This window comes from Chinchilla lanigera, unplaced genomic scaffold, assembly GCF_000276665.1.
Source record: "Chinchilla lanigera isolate Chin_1 unplaced genomic scaffold, ChiLan1.0 scaffold00024, whole genome shotgun sequence".
Taxonomy (NCBI): Eukaryota; Metazoa; Chordata; class Mammalia; order Rodentia; family Chinchillidae; genus Chinchilla; species Chinchilla lanigera.
In genome coordinates, this window is record NW_004955425.1 from 391262 (window position 1) to 406027 (window position 14766).

General features: G+C 35.5%; 1 protein-coding gene across 1 annotated transcript in view; it reads right to left on the reverse strand.

Moving 5' to 3' along the window:
- Exoc6 (exocyst complex component 6) overlaps positions 1–14766 on the reverse strand; it is a gene marked incomplete at its 5' end in the record, with an annotated part of 170744 nt that overhangs the window by 1322 nt on the left and 154656 nt on the right. The window contains 1 exon segment of the mRNA XM_013514880.1: positions 1092–1204. Within this exon segment, the coding sequence (XP_013370334.1) occupies positions 1092–1204 (113 nt within the window).

Sequence of the window (14766 nt, forward strand, 5' to 3'; positions counted from 1 at the left end):
ACAAGTAAAATATCTTGGCATGTTCTGAATGATCTCACACTAATTCCACACTTGAAAAAATATACTTCATTGAAAACAGATACTAAGAAACTCACAGATACAGAAATCATACAAAAATTAGCAACTTCATTTGCATTTTATACAAAGTGGTAGTTTTGCATTAGTGTATGAATCTAAAATGTGCTACCTTTTCACATACTATTTTCTAATATCATTCCATAAAATATGTTAAAATATTCTTTACAGACTCTGTAAATCACATTAATAACAAGACAAAGTGAAAGAAAAAATAGCATTAGAATTTTAAAACAGCAATGCTTTTGCCTCAGTAGGGTTCCATGACATTGTAAAATAAAGTTTTATGTTTGTTAAACAATTCCTTATGTTCTTTCAAATCAAATATACCACAGGTATTTGGAAATGTGGAAAATATACTTTAATTTAAAAACTAAAAATTTTAACAGTGATGCCTGAAATATGATTGAGTGAAGAGAAAAATCTCAAACTGTGTTTAGCTGGGTAAAAATGCCCTACTAAATCCTGACACTTGAGTTTTCAAAATATTATATTTTTTCAAATCACATATTTTTCTACTTGTCAAGAATCCATGACTTAAATAGCACCACCAAATATCTCAATTCCTAGCCATATTTTACAAAATATCTTCTTTCCTGTAGTATAGGGTGTTTTGTTTTGTTTTGTTTTAAATAGCTCCAGTTTCTAGTTGACACATGTCTTCAGCAAACGTATTTTTCTTTTTCTTTTCTGGCACATGCCAATCAAGTGCTCTGTCACTAAGGTGCTACATCCACAGCACTCCAGTAAAGATACTTCTAAGGCCAATTAAGACTGCAATTCAGGATACAACAGGGAAAATGTTTTGTTCACATCAGTATAAACAGCAACTGCCTATGTAACTATACCAGTTCCAAAGGGTAAGAAAGAAAGGCTTATTTTTAAGTCATTAAAATGGACTGAGCTTTTAAACTCCATCTATACATTTCTTTCCATGGAAATTTCTAGTTTTTCATTTGTTACTGAATCCAAGTCTGGTAAAATGTTATATAAAAATGTTCTCAAAATATACTCACTTCTCCAAAAGAGTAAGGGCTGTGTTTGGGTTCACTCGAAGGTACTTAGAAGCTGGCTGTCCATAATCAGCTAGATAAGTAGACCAGTCCCAAACCATAAACAGATCAAGGAGCTGAGGAAGATGGGGGGAAATGTTACATCAACTTTTGCCTATTTATTCAAACGTAAATAAAATATATGTTCTTCTCGGCCCATTTTAATATGACATGCGTCTCAAACAGAATAAGGAAAATTTAAGAACACTTATTAACTGTATTTTATAGCTAAAATAGTGTGTATTATCTTTTTACTTTAAAATTACTGAAAGTGTCAATAGCTGCTTTTCAATAAAATACTTTTTCACATTTCAAATAATTATAAATAATGAAAACACTCTAGAATTATATTAATTATATAACTTTTACTGATGTTTGGAGACATTTATTAACTATTCAGTTGGTACTCTAAGAGTTGGTGATGTTTAAAAGACCTTTTTAGAACTATGTTTACCTTGAAAGAAGCTGTTTACACTTAGACTTTTCTAAAGTAATATAAACCAAAAGCTCAGATAATCTCAATTAAGTGCATTAAAAAACTTCTGGTGGATTCTTCTGCTGGTGATAGATATTCAGTATCATTATGAAACAAAGGCTTCAGGATTCAGCCTTATTAACTCTAGGTAATCATTTCGTATAAGCAAACAACAACAAAAAGGAAACCCTCATATTTTCCACAGCGTCTTTAAATTGACTATTTGGTTTATAAACTGCAGTTAGAATCACTGTCAAATATGGAAGTAATCTTTTAAAAGCAATGCTGTGCCCAAACCAAAGCAAAAAACTCTTTATCCAACTTTAAAACCTTAATCCCTTTTAAACCATTTAAAACCAACTTCCTATTCCCCTCTGAATTGTTTCAAAAAGCTAAATGCTTTACTTACTACTTCCTTTAGTTTTTATATTATTCTTGTTTTGTTTTAACTCGCTTTATAAGTAAGGGGTCTACTTGGTTGCTTTAAATGAAGGAAGCATTTGTATTTACTTACAGGATATGTAAACTGATCCAGTGACTCTGAGAAGGATAAAACTTTTAGGGTGATTAAAGCCATCTAAAGAAAAGCTAGCTTTTCCTTAGGAAGGTAAGGGACTTGTTGGACTCCCCATCCAATTAACAACTACTGTATTAACAGATTCTTGCAAAAAGTGGAAAACACTATAACAAAAATATTAACTACTAAAAACTACTCTATTTATGTTCAGATAACATTCTAGGCCATACTAAAAGTTAAAACATTGGTAAAAACCGTCCTGAGACAATGTAAAGAAGGTCTGAAAAAGAAAAGGAGTTGTTTTTGGCTAAAAGTACATTTTCCTCTTCTTTCACAAGGAGGGAAAGTTCTTTCATGCATTCAAATGGTAAGAGTATAGTTGATATAACTTCTCTGGAATGTGATTCTGAAGTGTGTTTAAGAACCTTATAAAAATGGCCATTCTCTTTGACTGAGTAATCAGACTTCTAGGACTGTAACTTCAGGAAACAATAATAAAGGCAGACAAAAATTTATGTACAAAGATAATAATCTTAAAAATGTAATTTGGTTACCAACAAACTGAAAATAGCCTAATCCTCATAGTGAGGTATAACTGTATGAGGAATATCATGTGGCTATTAAAATTAATGTTTATGTGACTGGGGATTTAGCTCAGCGGCACAGCACTTGCCTGGCAAGCATGAGGTCGTGAGTTTGATTCCCGGTACCAGGGAAAAAAAAAAACAAACCCAAAATTAATGTTTATATAGAATTTTAAATTATCTGAAATGTTCATGATAATGTTGCTACTTAATTATAAAAAACCATCGCTATAAAAAAACATCCAAAAGATTTAACGAATTTGAAAAAATTTTAGGAATGGTCATTTGTATGGTGGGATTGTCAAAATACCCAGTGGACATGTATTAATGTGATAGTTAGAAATAATTATATTTCAATAATGATACCCCTCACACAGTAGTCAGCAAAACCTCATTTTGAAGGATTTCTCTTTCAGATGTATGTATGTGTTTGCACAAATATATGTGACCATGTACAGTCAGCAGAAAGTAACCACTTAATACACTGGCTGTAATCTCTCTTTTCAAATGGCATTACCACTGTGACCTCTAGGATATAGAAGAAGGAGCAGTAAATAAGGCCTTTTTCTCTTAGGCTGATTTACCCCCAAATGGGAAAGGAGGAGGCTGCTTAATAAACTAAAAACCTACACCAACTCCAACTGTGAATACAGAACTGGTTCTTCTAGAGCACAAAACAGATTTTCCTAGATAAAGAAACACTATGCTGATAATTTCCACATACGGTCAGATATCATATGCAAATCTGTTCTATGCAGATATTGATATGGAAACTACTAGAAATTATAGGAATCACAAAGTATAACCTACTTGCCCACATGTACCCAAATCTAATTTATACTTTCACATCTGCACCAAAATTTTATAAAAATACATTTTATATGTAGTTAATCTATAGACATCTGTGGAAATCTGCACATTAAAGATTAAAGAATGTATTGCCAATGTGGATAAAAGGGTAAAGATCCAGAAAAAATTCATTTAGTCACTCAACAAATAATGCTTGCTCAGGTATAATGTGCTAGACATGATATACTAAAAATACAATATTGAAACTAGGCAACGTCACTTTCCTGAAGGGGATTATATTTTAAGTGGGGACATTGTTACTAAGGAAACAGTATTTTGATGTTTACATAAAATATTTAAAAGAAAAACTATTCATGTAAAATACTAGTAATTTAAACTATAGTAACACACAAGGAAGTTACTATCAGCTTAATACAGGGTAATGTAGAAACCACTGATTTCTTGTCCACTCCTCTCAGCCTTTGAATCTAATGGCTGAGCACATTATCACTGTGTCTATGTCCTTAACGATACTGGATGTGGACAAGAGGAAAGATGGGGTAAGCAAGTGTGCTGATTTCATACTCTGATTTCTCATTTCCATGTGTATAGGGATTTTTCATCTCCACAATACTGCTGGAATCAGAAAACAGAAAAATAATTTCACAAATCTCATAGACAAACTCAAAGTATGCTGAGCACAGTAAAACCCATCAGTAGGTATTCAAGAAATAGCTGACTGATGATGCCAGACCACTACTCCAATTTACTGAGGAGCTCTTTAAGTTCAACAAGCACAAAACCTGAGCGCTCTAAAGACTACTCTGGCATATGCTGGCTAGCAGGCAGACTGACAACTGATTGCAGTCCAGTAACTTACCTCCATTGGGTTACTGATAAAAAGGGTAGAGTACTTCATGATAGTATTAAAGCCTGGGTCTAAACACTGAGTTAAACAATCTTCCTAGAGAAAGTACCACCAATATTTTTGAATGATTTACCAATGCCCTTCATCTGTAACAATAACAATTTTAACATCCTTATTTTTCACTTTTAAAATACAGTTGAACTGAATTGTGTAACACTAAAGCAAAACTTCAGATGGCACACATCTGTAATCTCAGCTGCTTGGGAGTCTAAAATCACAGGAAGACCACAAGTTTAAGGCCAGCCTGGGCAACTTAGTGAGATCCTATTTCAAAATTAAAAAAAAAAAATTAAGGGGCAGATTGGGGTGGGGTGGTACAGCTTGGTGGTACAGCACTTATCTAGCAAATATGAGGTCTTAGGTTCAATCTCCATACCCAAAATGAAGAATACAAGACTTTATTCCTTGGCCCCGTCTGACACCACATCAGGCTAGGTTTTTAAGGACTAAACCCATTTCCACTGGTTGCTATGCATGCCTGTTCTGACCAAGAAACACAACCCCTACTCTTTGACTGGGATAGCCTAAAAAGAGTATGACTGAGCAATGCGATTGAAAGGGAAGAGAAAACTGAAGTACTACCAGGTACAACCACTGTTGCTTAGCTTCACTCTTTACCACTGTCATTGCCTTGGGGATTGTCCCTCACAACTTATCAGGCTGCACAAAGGACAATGTGTTTTTAATATTAAAGCCTCAATTATAGAAAACCTTGCCTATTTCAATTATAGAAAACCTTGGTTTCTTTAGATAGGAGTGCACAAATAATGTATTTGCTACTAATCACACAAAATCTCTTTAAGTCTTGTAAACAGTAAGACAGTCTCAATAGGTAAACTTATGGGTTAACACATATACCTAAAGTTCAGAGATGCACAGCAAACATGAACAGAACAAAAATCTCCAATTATCCAAAAGCAATTTTATAGTTACTTATTAAAGGATAAAGTCACACATGATAATGAAAACTGGTATTAAATTTTATACATGGGTCCATTCCAATAGTCGAGTAAAATAATTACATCTTAAATCCTTTTGGGAGGTAAGTAAAGTATGGATCATATAAAAATGAATAGCAAAATAATGTGCCTCAACTCTATCTCATCATGATTTACTGTGCTGCTTTAGTTATGATATTTACAGGATTACAATCATCCTCCTATTTAAAATCTGCTCTTGGCTTCTCTACTGATCACAGATTTTGTCTTTATTTATTTATTTATTTACTTTTTGTACCAGGGATTGAACTCAGGACCTTGTGCTTGCCAGGCAGGCGCTTGTGCCACTGAGCTACATCCTGGCTATCTTATCATGATTTATAAGATTATCTAAAATTACTATCCTGACTATCCTTTTCACCAGAGATTCAAACATACCCTTCACAACTAGTTTGATAGCATAAAGTAGATTTATGCCAATATTTGAGTTATGTTTCACTTCATCAGTGCTCCCTGTGTGCAAACAAAAAGCTCAGTTTAAGGAAAGAAATAGTTGCACGGGTAGTCCCATTTATATGCTCAAAACAGTTGATTCACTGAGGAATTCATTTGTGTCAACCCATTTAGCTTGCTGACAGTTTCCCATCCTACAGACTCGCTTCCACTCTACACCCAAGAAACCTGGGGTCTCAGACCTGTTCAGATCACTTTGTGAAAATGACACAATGAATCTAGGCAGACTTAAAACCATTCTGTGGAACTCTCCAAGTGGCTCTTTCTTTGTAAAAATGAACTCATGATGCCAGGTCATTTTTTCCTTGAATCTGGTTTAGCTTTCATTGTTTTGGGTCTTTTGGATTTTGCTTTTGAAGCACCTCAGAGGCAGTGACCCAAGACAGAAGATAAATAAAGTTAAGCCAACCTCAAGAGAAAAGCAACTGGGGATACCAGGTCTGCTTTTGTAAATGTGAACAGTGACCTGGGGGCTCAGGGTCAACCTTAGCTCCCCGCCCGAAGTTCCCTTTTCCAAACACTAAATCCACCTGGGATCTCAGGGTTGCTTTGCAGATTCCAAAAGTAAACCAAGAGATCATTTTCCCTTTACCTCCAAAAAACAAAGCTGAAGTAAGTGTTCCTACAGTGCTTCAAAGATTTAGACAACAAACTCCTAAATCCAATACAGATTTAAGGAAGAAACACTTGTCCTTCAAGTAATTAGCCACTGGGAATTCAATAAAAATGGGCCTTACTAAATTAGCCACACTGGAAGAAAACGTAAGTCCTTTTCCTCAGTAGATGGTGAAATCAAATGATTAGCTCCATATGATTTTTAAAGCACTTAACTTTTCCTTCCTTCCCTGCTATATGAAAATAACACATTTGGGAAAATTCTATATGCAGCATAGAAGAGAATTTTAAGTAGAAGCCAGGACTTTGGTTAAAAACTATAAGAACAACGCAATGCCTTCAAATACTTTTTCTTGCCACCATTAATTGCCCTCATGCTGCCTTCTGGCTCTCCGATACATGTTCACCACCAGGCCTGCCCTCTTCAAATGTCCCATCTGCCGAGTGTGCTCTCAGCCAGTCTTCCCACTCTCCCTCTGGGCAGATCAAGGGTGAGGCTTGAGAACTTTGTAATGGAGAGGCTGATAAAAGCATTACAGCCCTCATTTTGTTCAGGTGAACTGCACACAGCAGAAATAAAATGTTCTTAAGTTATTTTTGATGTTAAGCTATGTGGTAATTCTAAACAAATACAAGGTGGGTTTAGAATTTGGAAAAAAGAGGCCAGTAATGGAATTTATAAAATCAGATTATACACATACACCTATATTTAACTTTTTTGGTCAATATCATGACTAAAATGGCATACAGACATATTATGTATGAGTTTTATGTGGTTAGTTTATTAAAATTAATTTTATCATAATAATACATTGTAATCAAGTGGGATACAACATGAAGCCAATACAACTCACTGCCCTACTCTTGCCATTCCTAGAAATAACTATGTTTAATTCCTATTTTACTAATATTGAATTTATTATTTTACAACTATTACATAGGAGAGCTTCCTTATTTCTGCCACCTTTCTATTTTCTGTAGCTATCTCACAATTCTCTATTTTTCCCTCACAACTTTAAGTTACATCACTTTTTTTAGTTTTATAAAAGCAGTTTTGCAATGCAGCACACAATTCATCCAATTCACAATTCATCCTTTAAGGGATCTAAATCAATGGTTTTCCATATATTCACCAAGTTCTATAAGCATCTCAATTTAGAGTCCCTCCAACACACCATATCATTAGCAGTCACTCCCTAAATGGGAATCATATAATACGGTCTTTTGTTTCACTCAGCATGTTTTCAAGGTTCACCACATTATAGCATGTACCAGTACTTCATTCCTTGTTTGTTGCTGAATAATATCCCCCATATACCAGATTCTGTTTATCCAATATCAATTGACAGATTCTAGGGTTTTTATTTGTCTTCATTTTTGGCTACTATGAATAAGGCTGCTATAATGATTTATATAGAAGTTTCTTTGTGGACATACGTTTTCATTTCTCTGGGGTAGGAATAGACTTTATTATACAAATTTTTTAACAGGATCTTCTGACTTTCCATTAGTAATATGAGAATATTAGAACCTTATATTTAATAGTTGAGTCAATTCTTTTTTGGCAATAGAGGTTTAAAACTTTTATATACTTAAACCCAAGTAACATTAGATATATGACTAAGGTTTCCAGAAAGTTCTTTATGATTCCAGAAAAATGTTAAATTCTCAAGTTTTTTAAATTTTCCATTTCTGAAAAGCAAAAACTACACCTCTAATTATCTAATACAAAAATTTTTCTGCATAATTTAGTAAATTTACTTCAAATAGTTGAATGTGATTGAGGTTTGTAACACACACACACATACACACACACACACACACACACACACACACACACACACACAGAGCTTGTTCTTTAGTCATAATACTTAATCAGCTTCCTGATATTGTAAGGTAGGTCATTCATGGGTAGAACTTACTCAAATCACAAGTCTGGATTAACTCTGCTTTGATTCATCTCTCTCACAATTCCTGCATCTAACGTATGTCCAAATGTGCCAATTTAACCTTATGAATACTTACTAAATTCAATTTTTTTTTTACTTTCCACCCCTATTACTGGTTCAGACTTCACAGTCTTTCTTCTAGGGCTTTTGGTCTTGCCTATGCCCTCTGCCTCTTTCTTCAGATACCCGAGGGTTCACCAACTTCCACACTGAGCCAGAGACATTTAGCCAAACACAAGTTTGATCACATTACTCACTTCCTGAAAGCAGTTGATAGCTGAACACCACAAAACAAGTACCAAATAAACAATAAAGTCTTGGGCCGGGGGTACAGCTCAGTGGCAACTGAGCCTGCCTGGCAAGTGCAAGGTCCTAAGTTCAATTCCCAGTACCCACAAAAAAAGGCAGGGCTGGGGATATAACTCAGTGGTAGAGCTCTTGCTTTTCACAAGCTCTTGCACAAGACCCTGGGTTCAATTCCCAGCAACACACACACACACACACAAACACACCCCTTTGATGGCTTCTCAATCCTTACAAAATAAAGTTCAATTTCCGTAATATCACATAGAAACGTATTTTGCACCTTATCCAGGCCAACCTTTAGGCTCCTCCTGTCTTATAATTCAAGCTTCTTAATAAAGAACTACTCAAATTCTCAAACAAACCATAATTACCCTTAAGGCATAGCTCATTTTCTTCTCCTATGTGTGGAGTTCCCTTCTGCTTCTTATTTCATAAAACTTAGGTCTGGAATCTCCTTTCTTTTCAGGAAGCCTCCTAAGACCACCTTATTCATGTTAGCTGTTCCTCCCTTGTGTCCTCATAGTAACTTCCACATGTCTCTATCACAGTATTTTTCACAGTATACTCTATCAGTATATTTCATAGGTTAGTTTCTCACCCCATTAAAGAAACAATAATTCCTTTTTTCTGGGAAGCAGAGGCAGGAGGATCTCAGTTCAAGCACAGCCTAAACAACTTAGCAACTAAGTGAGACCCTGTCTCAAAATAAAAAATAAAATTAAAAAAGGGCTGAAGATGTGGCTCATGCAAAGGCTTTTCAATGCCCAGCACTGAGAATTACTTAATTAATTAGTATTTGCCTTTTAGTGTAATAATCAAGTATCACTAATTCCTCTTAGGTGATTCATGGTTATTCCAGCCCTTGTTTTTTTTTTTTTTTTTCAATATCCCAACAGTTGAAGAGTCTTTTTCTTCTCTGCTCTTCTACTCTTTAAGTACCTCAAAGCTGTTGTCGTACTTTGCTTAATATCACTATCTTCACATTTGGTCTAGGACCTGGCACATAGTAAGCACCAACTAAATGCGGAGATGAACCACATATGCTACCTTTTGACACACAATTTTATGTCTACAATGAACTAATTTCTTACATATGAACAACATGGCTTGATTATACTTGTAAATTATTAACAATTAAGACATCTCTGAATTTTTAGTAATCTTATATTACTCTGAAAGCCACATTGGTATATTGGCTTAATTTGTGCTATAGAATATACTAAAATATTTCACAACCAAAAGAAAGCATTGCTCTTAAGATTACCTTTTGTAAACCAGTGATAATGCCATCAAACATGTTAAAGAAACATTCCCTCATCATACATTTAACTTTCTGTTCAAATTCATTGCATTATCTGTTACACTTACATAACAGCTGGTTATATAATGACTTCACCAATGACACTCAAAGACTTCCAATACGAAAGAAACAAAATCCTGATACTTGTGATGAGACGTGTTTCACTAGATTTTCAATTCTCTCTGATGAATCATTTTGCTTCACTGAAGCTATGAAGAAACAAGATCTTCTTGTATGAACTAAGTTTGGAAGAACTCAAGAAACAAAGGAAGACAATATGTGCTAGTCAGTGAAAAACAATCCCAAGCCAGGCGTGGTGGCTTATACCTGTAATCCCAGAACTCTGGAAGCCTAAAGCAGGAGTTCAAGCTCAGCCTTGGCAACTTAGTGATCCTATTCCAAAATTTTAAAGAACATTGTATGTATAGAGCGTTGGAGTGTGGCTTAGTGCAAAAGCCCTGGTTCAACTCTTGGTACATTAAAAGTAATTATATTTCAACATGCTTATGCTACAGGGTATGGCAGGTGTTTGAATGATACAAGCTAGGCTAGCCTGGGTTTTATGCGTTCCTTTATAGTATAGCTGTTACAGTTCTCCACTCCTTCTCAAGATAATGGTTGTGATTTAAAATAGGGGTCATCATAATCTGGAGAATCCAAAAAGTGGATTCATTAAATGTTCATTTAATGAAGTTAGTTTATAAGTTTTAATCTAAAATTCTAATAAGTCAAATAATTTTTATAATTTCCTGGCTCTGGCTTTGGGAAAAAAAAAAAAACAAAACTAAACTTCAGACACCAGAGGCATCCTGTCAGTCCCTTCTTTTACTGGGGACCAGGTTACTGAACTTGGGTCTCACAGTCTCTAGGTCAGTGTTATCTTGGCTCAGGAACAGGGAAGCATCTGAGGAAGGCCGCATGCCTTTTTGCTATAGGCAGAATGCTGATAACCCAGCATTCCTGAAGCAAGATAGCATCTGCTGAGGACAGTTGTCAAAATATAGTCAGCTGGGTATAGAAAAAAACTGGCTCCTCAATAACTTATTTCTTATCTACCTGTTCTCTAGAGTTCCTGTTCCATGAAACTCATGCTACCCCTCCCCCTGAACTTCTTGCTGGCTAATAAAACTGGGTCAACCTCAGAGGTCATCCAGTTAGTCCACTAGAAACAGGTCTCCTCCCAGTCCTTCCTGTACCTTGAAAATTGTCTCTGTTTTTCTTTATTCCCTGTTGTTTCTCCCAACAGCTGAGGGTCTGGTTAGCCCTTGTAGTCCTTAAAATAGAACATGGGCCATTTTTTTTTGTTTGTTTTTCTCCGGTACCGGGAACTGAACTCACGACCTTGCGCTTGCCAGGCAGGCGCTTTGCCACTGAGCTAAATCCCCAGCCCCTAACATGGGCCATTTAGAGTAATGAAACTAACCAAAACCACTAAATTCCCACTGCTCCAGGAAGACAAAGGTGATAAATTTCTATGACACTTTTGCACACAGTGGGGTAAAAGTAGGGGCTTTAGTTCTAGCTCTTTCAAGAAATCTTTGGCAAAGCTGGGCGTGGTGGCGCATGCCTCTAATCCCAGCACTCATGAGGCTGAGGCAGGAGGATCGGTGCAAGTTTAAGACTAGTCTGGGTTACAAAGTGAGCTCAATGCCAGCCAGAACTGCATAGTGAGACCTTGTATTAAAAAGACGTAGAAAAAAGGAAATCTTTGGCAGAGTGGTGAACTGAATTTCAGACTAGCAACTCACTTGTGCTATAACATGTAAGATCTCATTTTTGAACTGAATTTCAGACTTACATCTCATTTAGTATGCTTTATAGAGATAAAGTGTCAGTTTTGTGTTCCTAGGGTATAAAGTATAAACTCTTAACATTTGCACTGGATTCCAGAAGAAATGAAAAGTTCACCAAACTACCATACTTAGCATGATAATGAGGAGGAAAATAAAGATCTTTATAGTCTCTGTCAAAGAGTTGGAATATTATAGTATTTTGGTGAATACTAGTATTAAACAGGCTTGCATTCCCTGTTATTTTTTCTTTCAAATCTTATAATAGATTTCATAATCTTAAACAATTTAAAAATATATATTTAGTTTACTTTTCTTGAATGTAAAAAGCACTTATTTATTAACCCCTAATTATCCATTTACTTCCAGACTTGATTGTGTATGTAATTACCTTTTGTCAGGTATAATAATTTGCTCTATAAACGTGTCAGAACACTTGCTGCTTCGTCTGTTTCAACAGATAAATGTGGTCTTTCCATAGCCTGAAGGCATAATTAAATATGGGGGGAAGTCATCAAACTACACTGAAGTTGATTCACTAATGTAGGAGTTCACAGCTTGTAGGCAAGGCTTATTTTAGGGCTTCATGCTTGCCTGAATGCTTACTTAATAACAGATTTCTGTGACAAGGTAACAGTAACAACACTGCAACATTCTGGTTAATGAAAGTATCCACATGAACTTCACAATGAGCAATAGATAGACTTTAAGAAGCACCTCACTTAAGAAGCAGCTATATGTCAACACACTTAATACAGGTTAGAACAGTACAGTACCAAAGACAAACTAAATAAAAATAGCAGAGGAAGGACTTATCTTCTTGGGAAGCTAAATGTAGCCACTGAACTTAAGTGGCTTGTGATCCTAAATCCTACAATGATTGTATGTGAATCTGCACTATGGGAATGTAAAAAGAAATCCCTACCTGACCTTTGGATAACCTAAACAGGAAATTAGGACATTTCTAAGCAAAACAGGCTGTGTCATCTTGTTAAAATAATTGTTTCCATTGACACTTTGCATAAACATCTTGCACTAGGCCAGCAGGAAAACTTCAAACCATAGTGTCTCTTCTGTGTAATAACAAAAACAGTACCTGGCCCGGTGTCCGCAACGCAGTTGAAGAAACAGAGTTTTGGTGATAATTAGGAAGAAAATAAACAACAGGAGAGAGATGAACAGGTACGAAAGTGGGAAGTTATCTTCAAGTATTTACAGAGTAGTAGAAAAAAATTCGTAAAATATTAAAAGTAGAACTCAATCTTGGCAAGAATATGGAAAATTAAGACAGTAGTCAGTAATTCTAAAGAAAGAATAAATACTATGACTTAAAATGAATAAGCATTTCTCAAGAGAATAATTTTAAAATATCTTATATTTGATTATGGTGTTTCAAAATGTTAGAAATTTGCTCCATTTGGTTGGAGAAAATCAAGTTCTTCATTATCTCACAAAATGTTCTATAGATATTATTTGCTAATCTGATTATATTTCACTTGAATGACAATGCCTGAGCTAATGCTTCTGACTACATTATCTTAGTCCAGCTCTGTTACTTTGACAAAATCCATAGATTAATTTATAAACAACAGAAATTTATTTTTCACAGTTCTAGAGAACACCACAGCTTCAATAGTATATGTTTACAAATAAATGCCTTCCTAATCCAATTTTTCAAAAATCAAGCTTTCATTTTGAATTAATCATTTAATGAAATCATAATCTAGGTCTCAATTTCCTCTTTGGACAATGAAGGGATTGTGATCAGATATGACAAGTAGTACATTGACACCCTGCTGAAGACCTAATTTTTTAAATCCAAGATCTTAAGTATAAAGGGAAAGATACTCACTTAAACATAACTACAGCTAACGTGCTAATTACATGGACAGACCAATATATAGGTTATTATTATTAATAATAACATTGTTTGGGAGGTGGGATGACCCAAGAAACCATCTTAAATTGTACCCAAATGTAAATCTTACAAAGGAGTTAATCAAGAATGGGTAGAGGTATTTCAAGCAGGGAATACGAGGAAAGGCACAAAAATGAGAAACAGTTGTGTTTATGAGGTGTTACCCACTTAAGGCTGCCAAACTGAAATATGAGTAAGAGAGTTCAGGTTGAGCTGTAGGAGGGTCAGGAGCTGGATCACAAAAGGATATGCATGCCTTATTTAGGAACCTTGGAGAGCCACTGAAAGGTTCTACTGACATGGTCAGAGTCTCCCACAGTTCTGTAAAGAAAGGATTTTAGGGGAAAAAAACCTTAAAGACAGAAGAAACAATTAGGAAACTGGTGACACAATTTTATAATACACTGACAGGGAAGTAGGTAGTAGGGATAGAAGAGGATGAATCGGTGGTAGGCATGTAGTTAAGATGGAAAGGATAGGTTTGGGAAATATTGGAAGGAAAAATCTCTCATGGTGACTGGACATAGGATATGGCTGAGTGGTTCCACCAACCAAAACAGAGAACATAGAAAGGACACAAGATCTGAGAATGAGAGAAGATGACATGTTCACAGCTTGGGCTACAGGATGTGGGATACACAGCTACATGTAAATATCTACTAAGGAACTGACTGTATATCTGTTTTTGCCAGAGATATATTGAGAGTGATCAACTCACCTAGGTAAACAGTATAGGCAACATGTTTCTCTAGACAGAAACCTTAGAGACACTAACATTTAGGGAATAGGAAAAGGAGACCAGAAAGGAGAAAGAGTACATTAACAGAGTACAGTCTTTCAAGAAGGTTTTATCTATTTATTTTCCAGTACTAGGAATCGAACTCATGACCTCGTGCTTGCCAGGCAGGCACTGTGCCGCTGAGCTATTTCTCCAGCCCCTGAAGAAGGTTTTAAAGAGGAATGTGGGGCTGGGGATTTAGCTCAGCGGCAAAAGCGCCTGCCTGGCAAGCGCAAGGT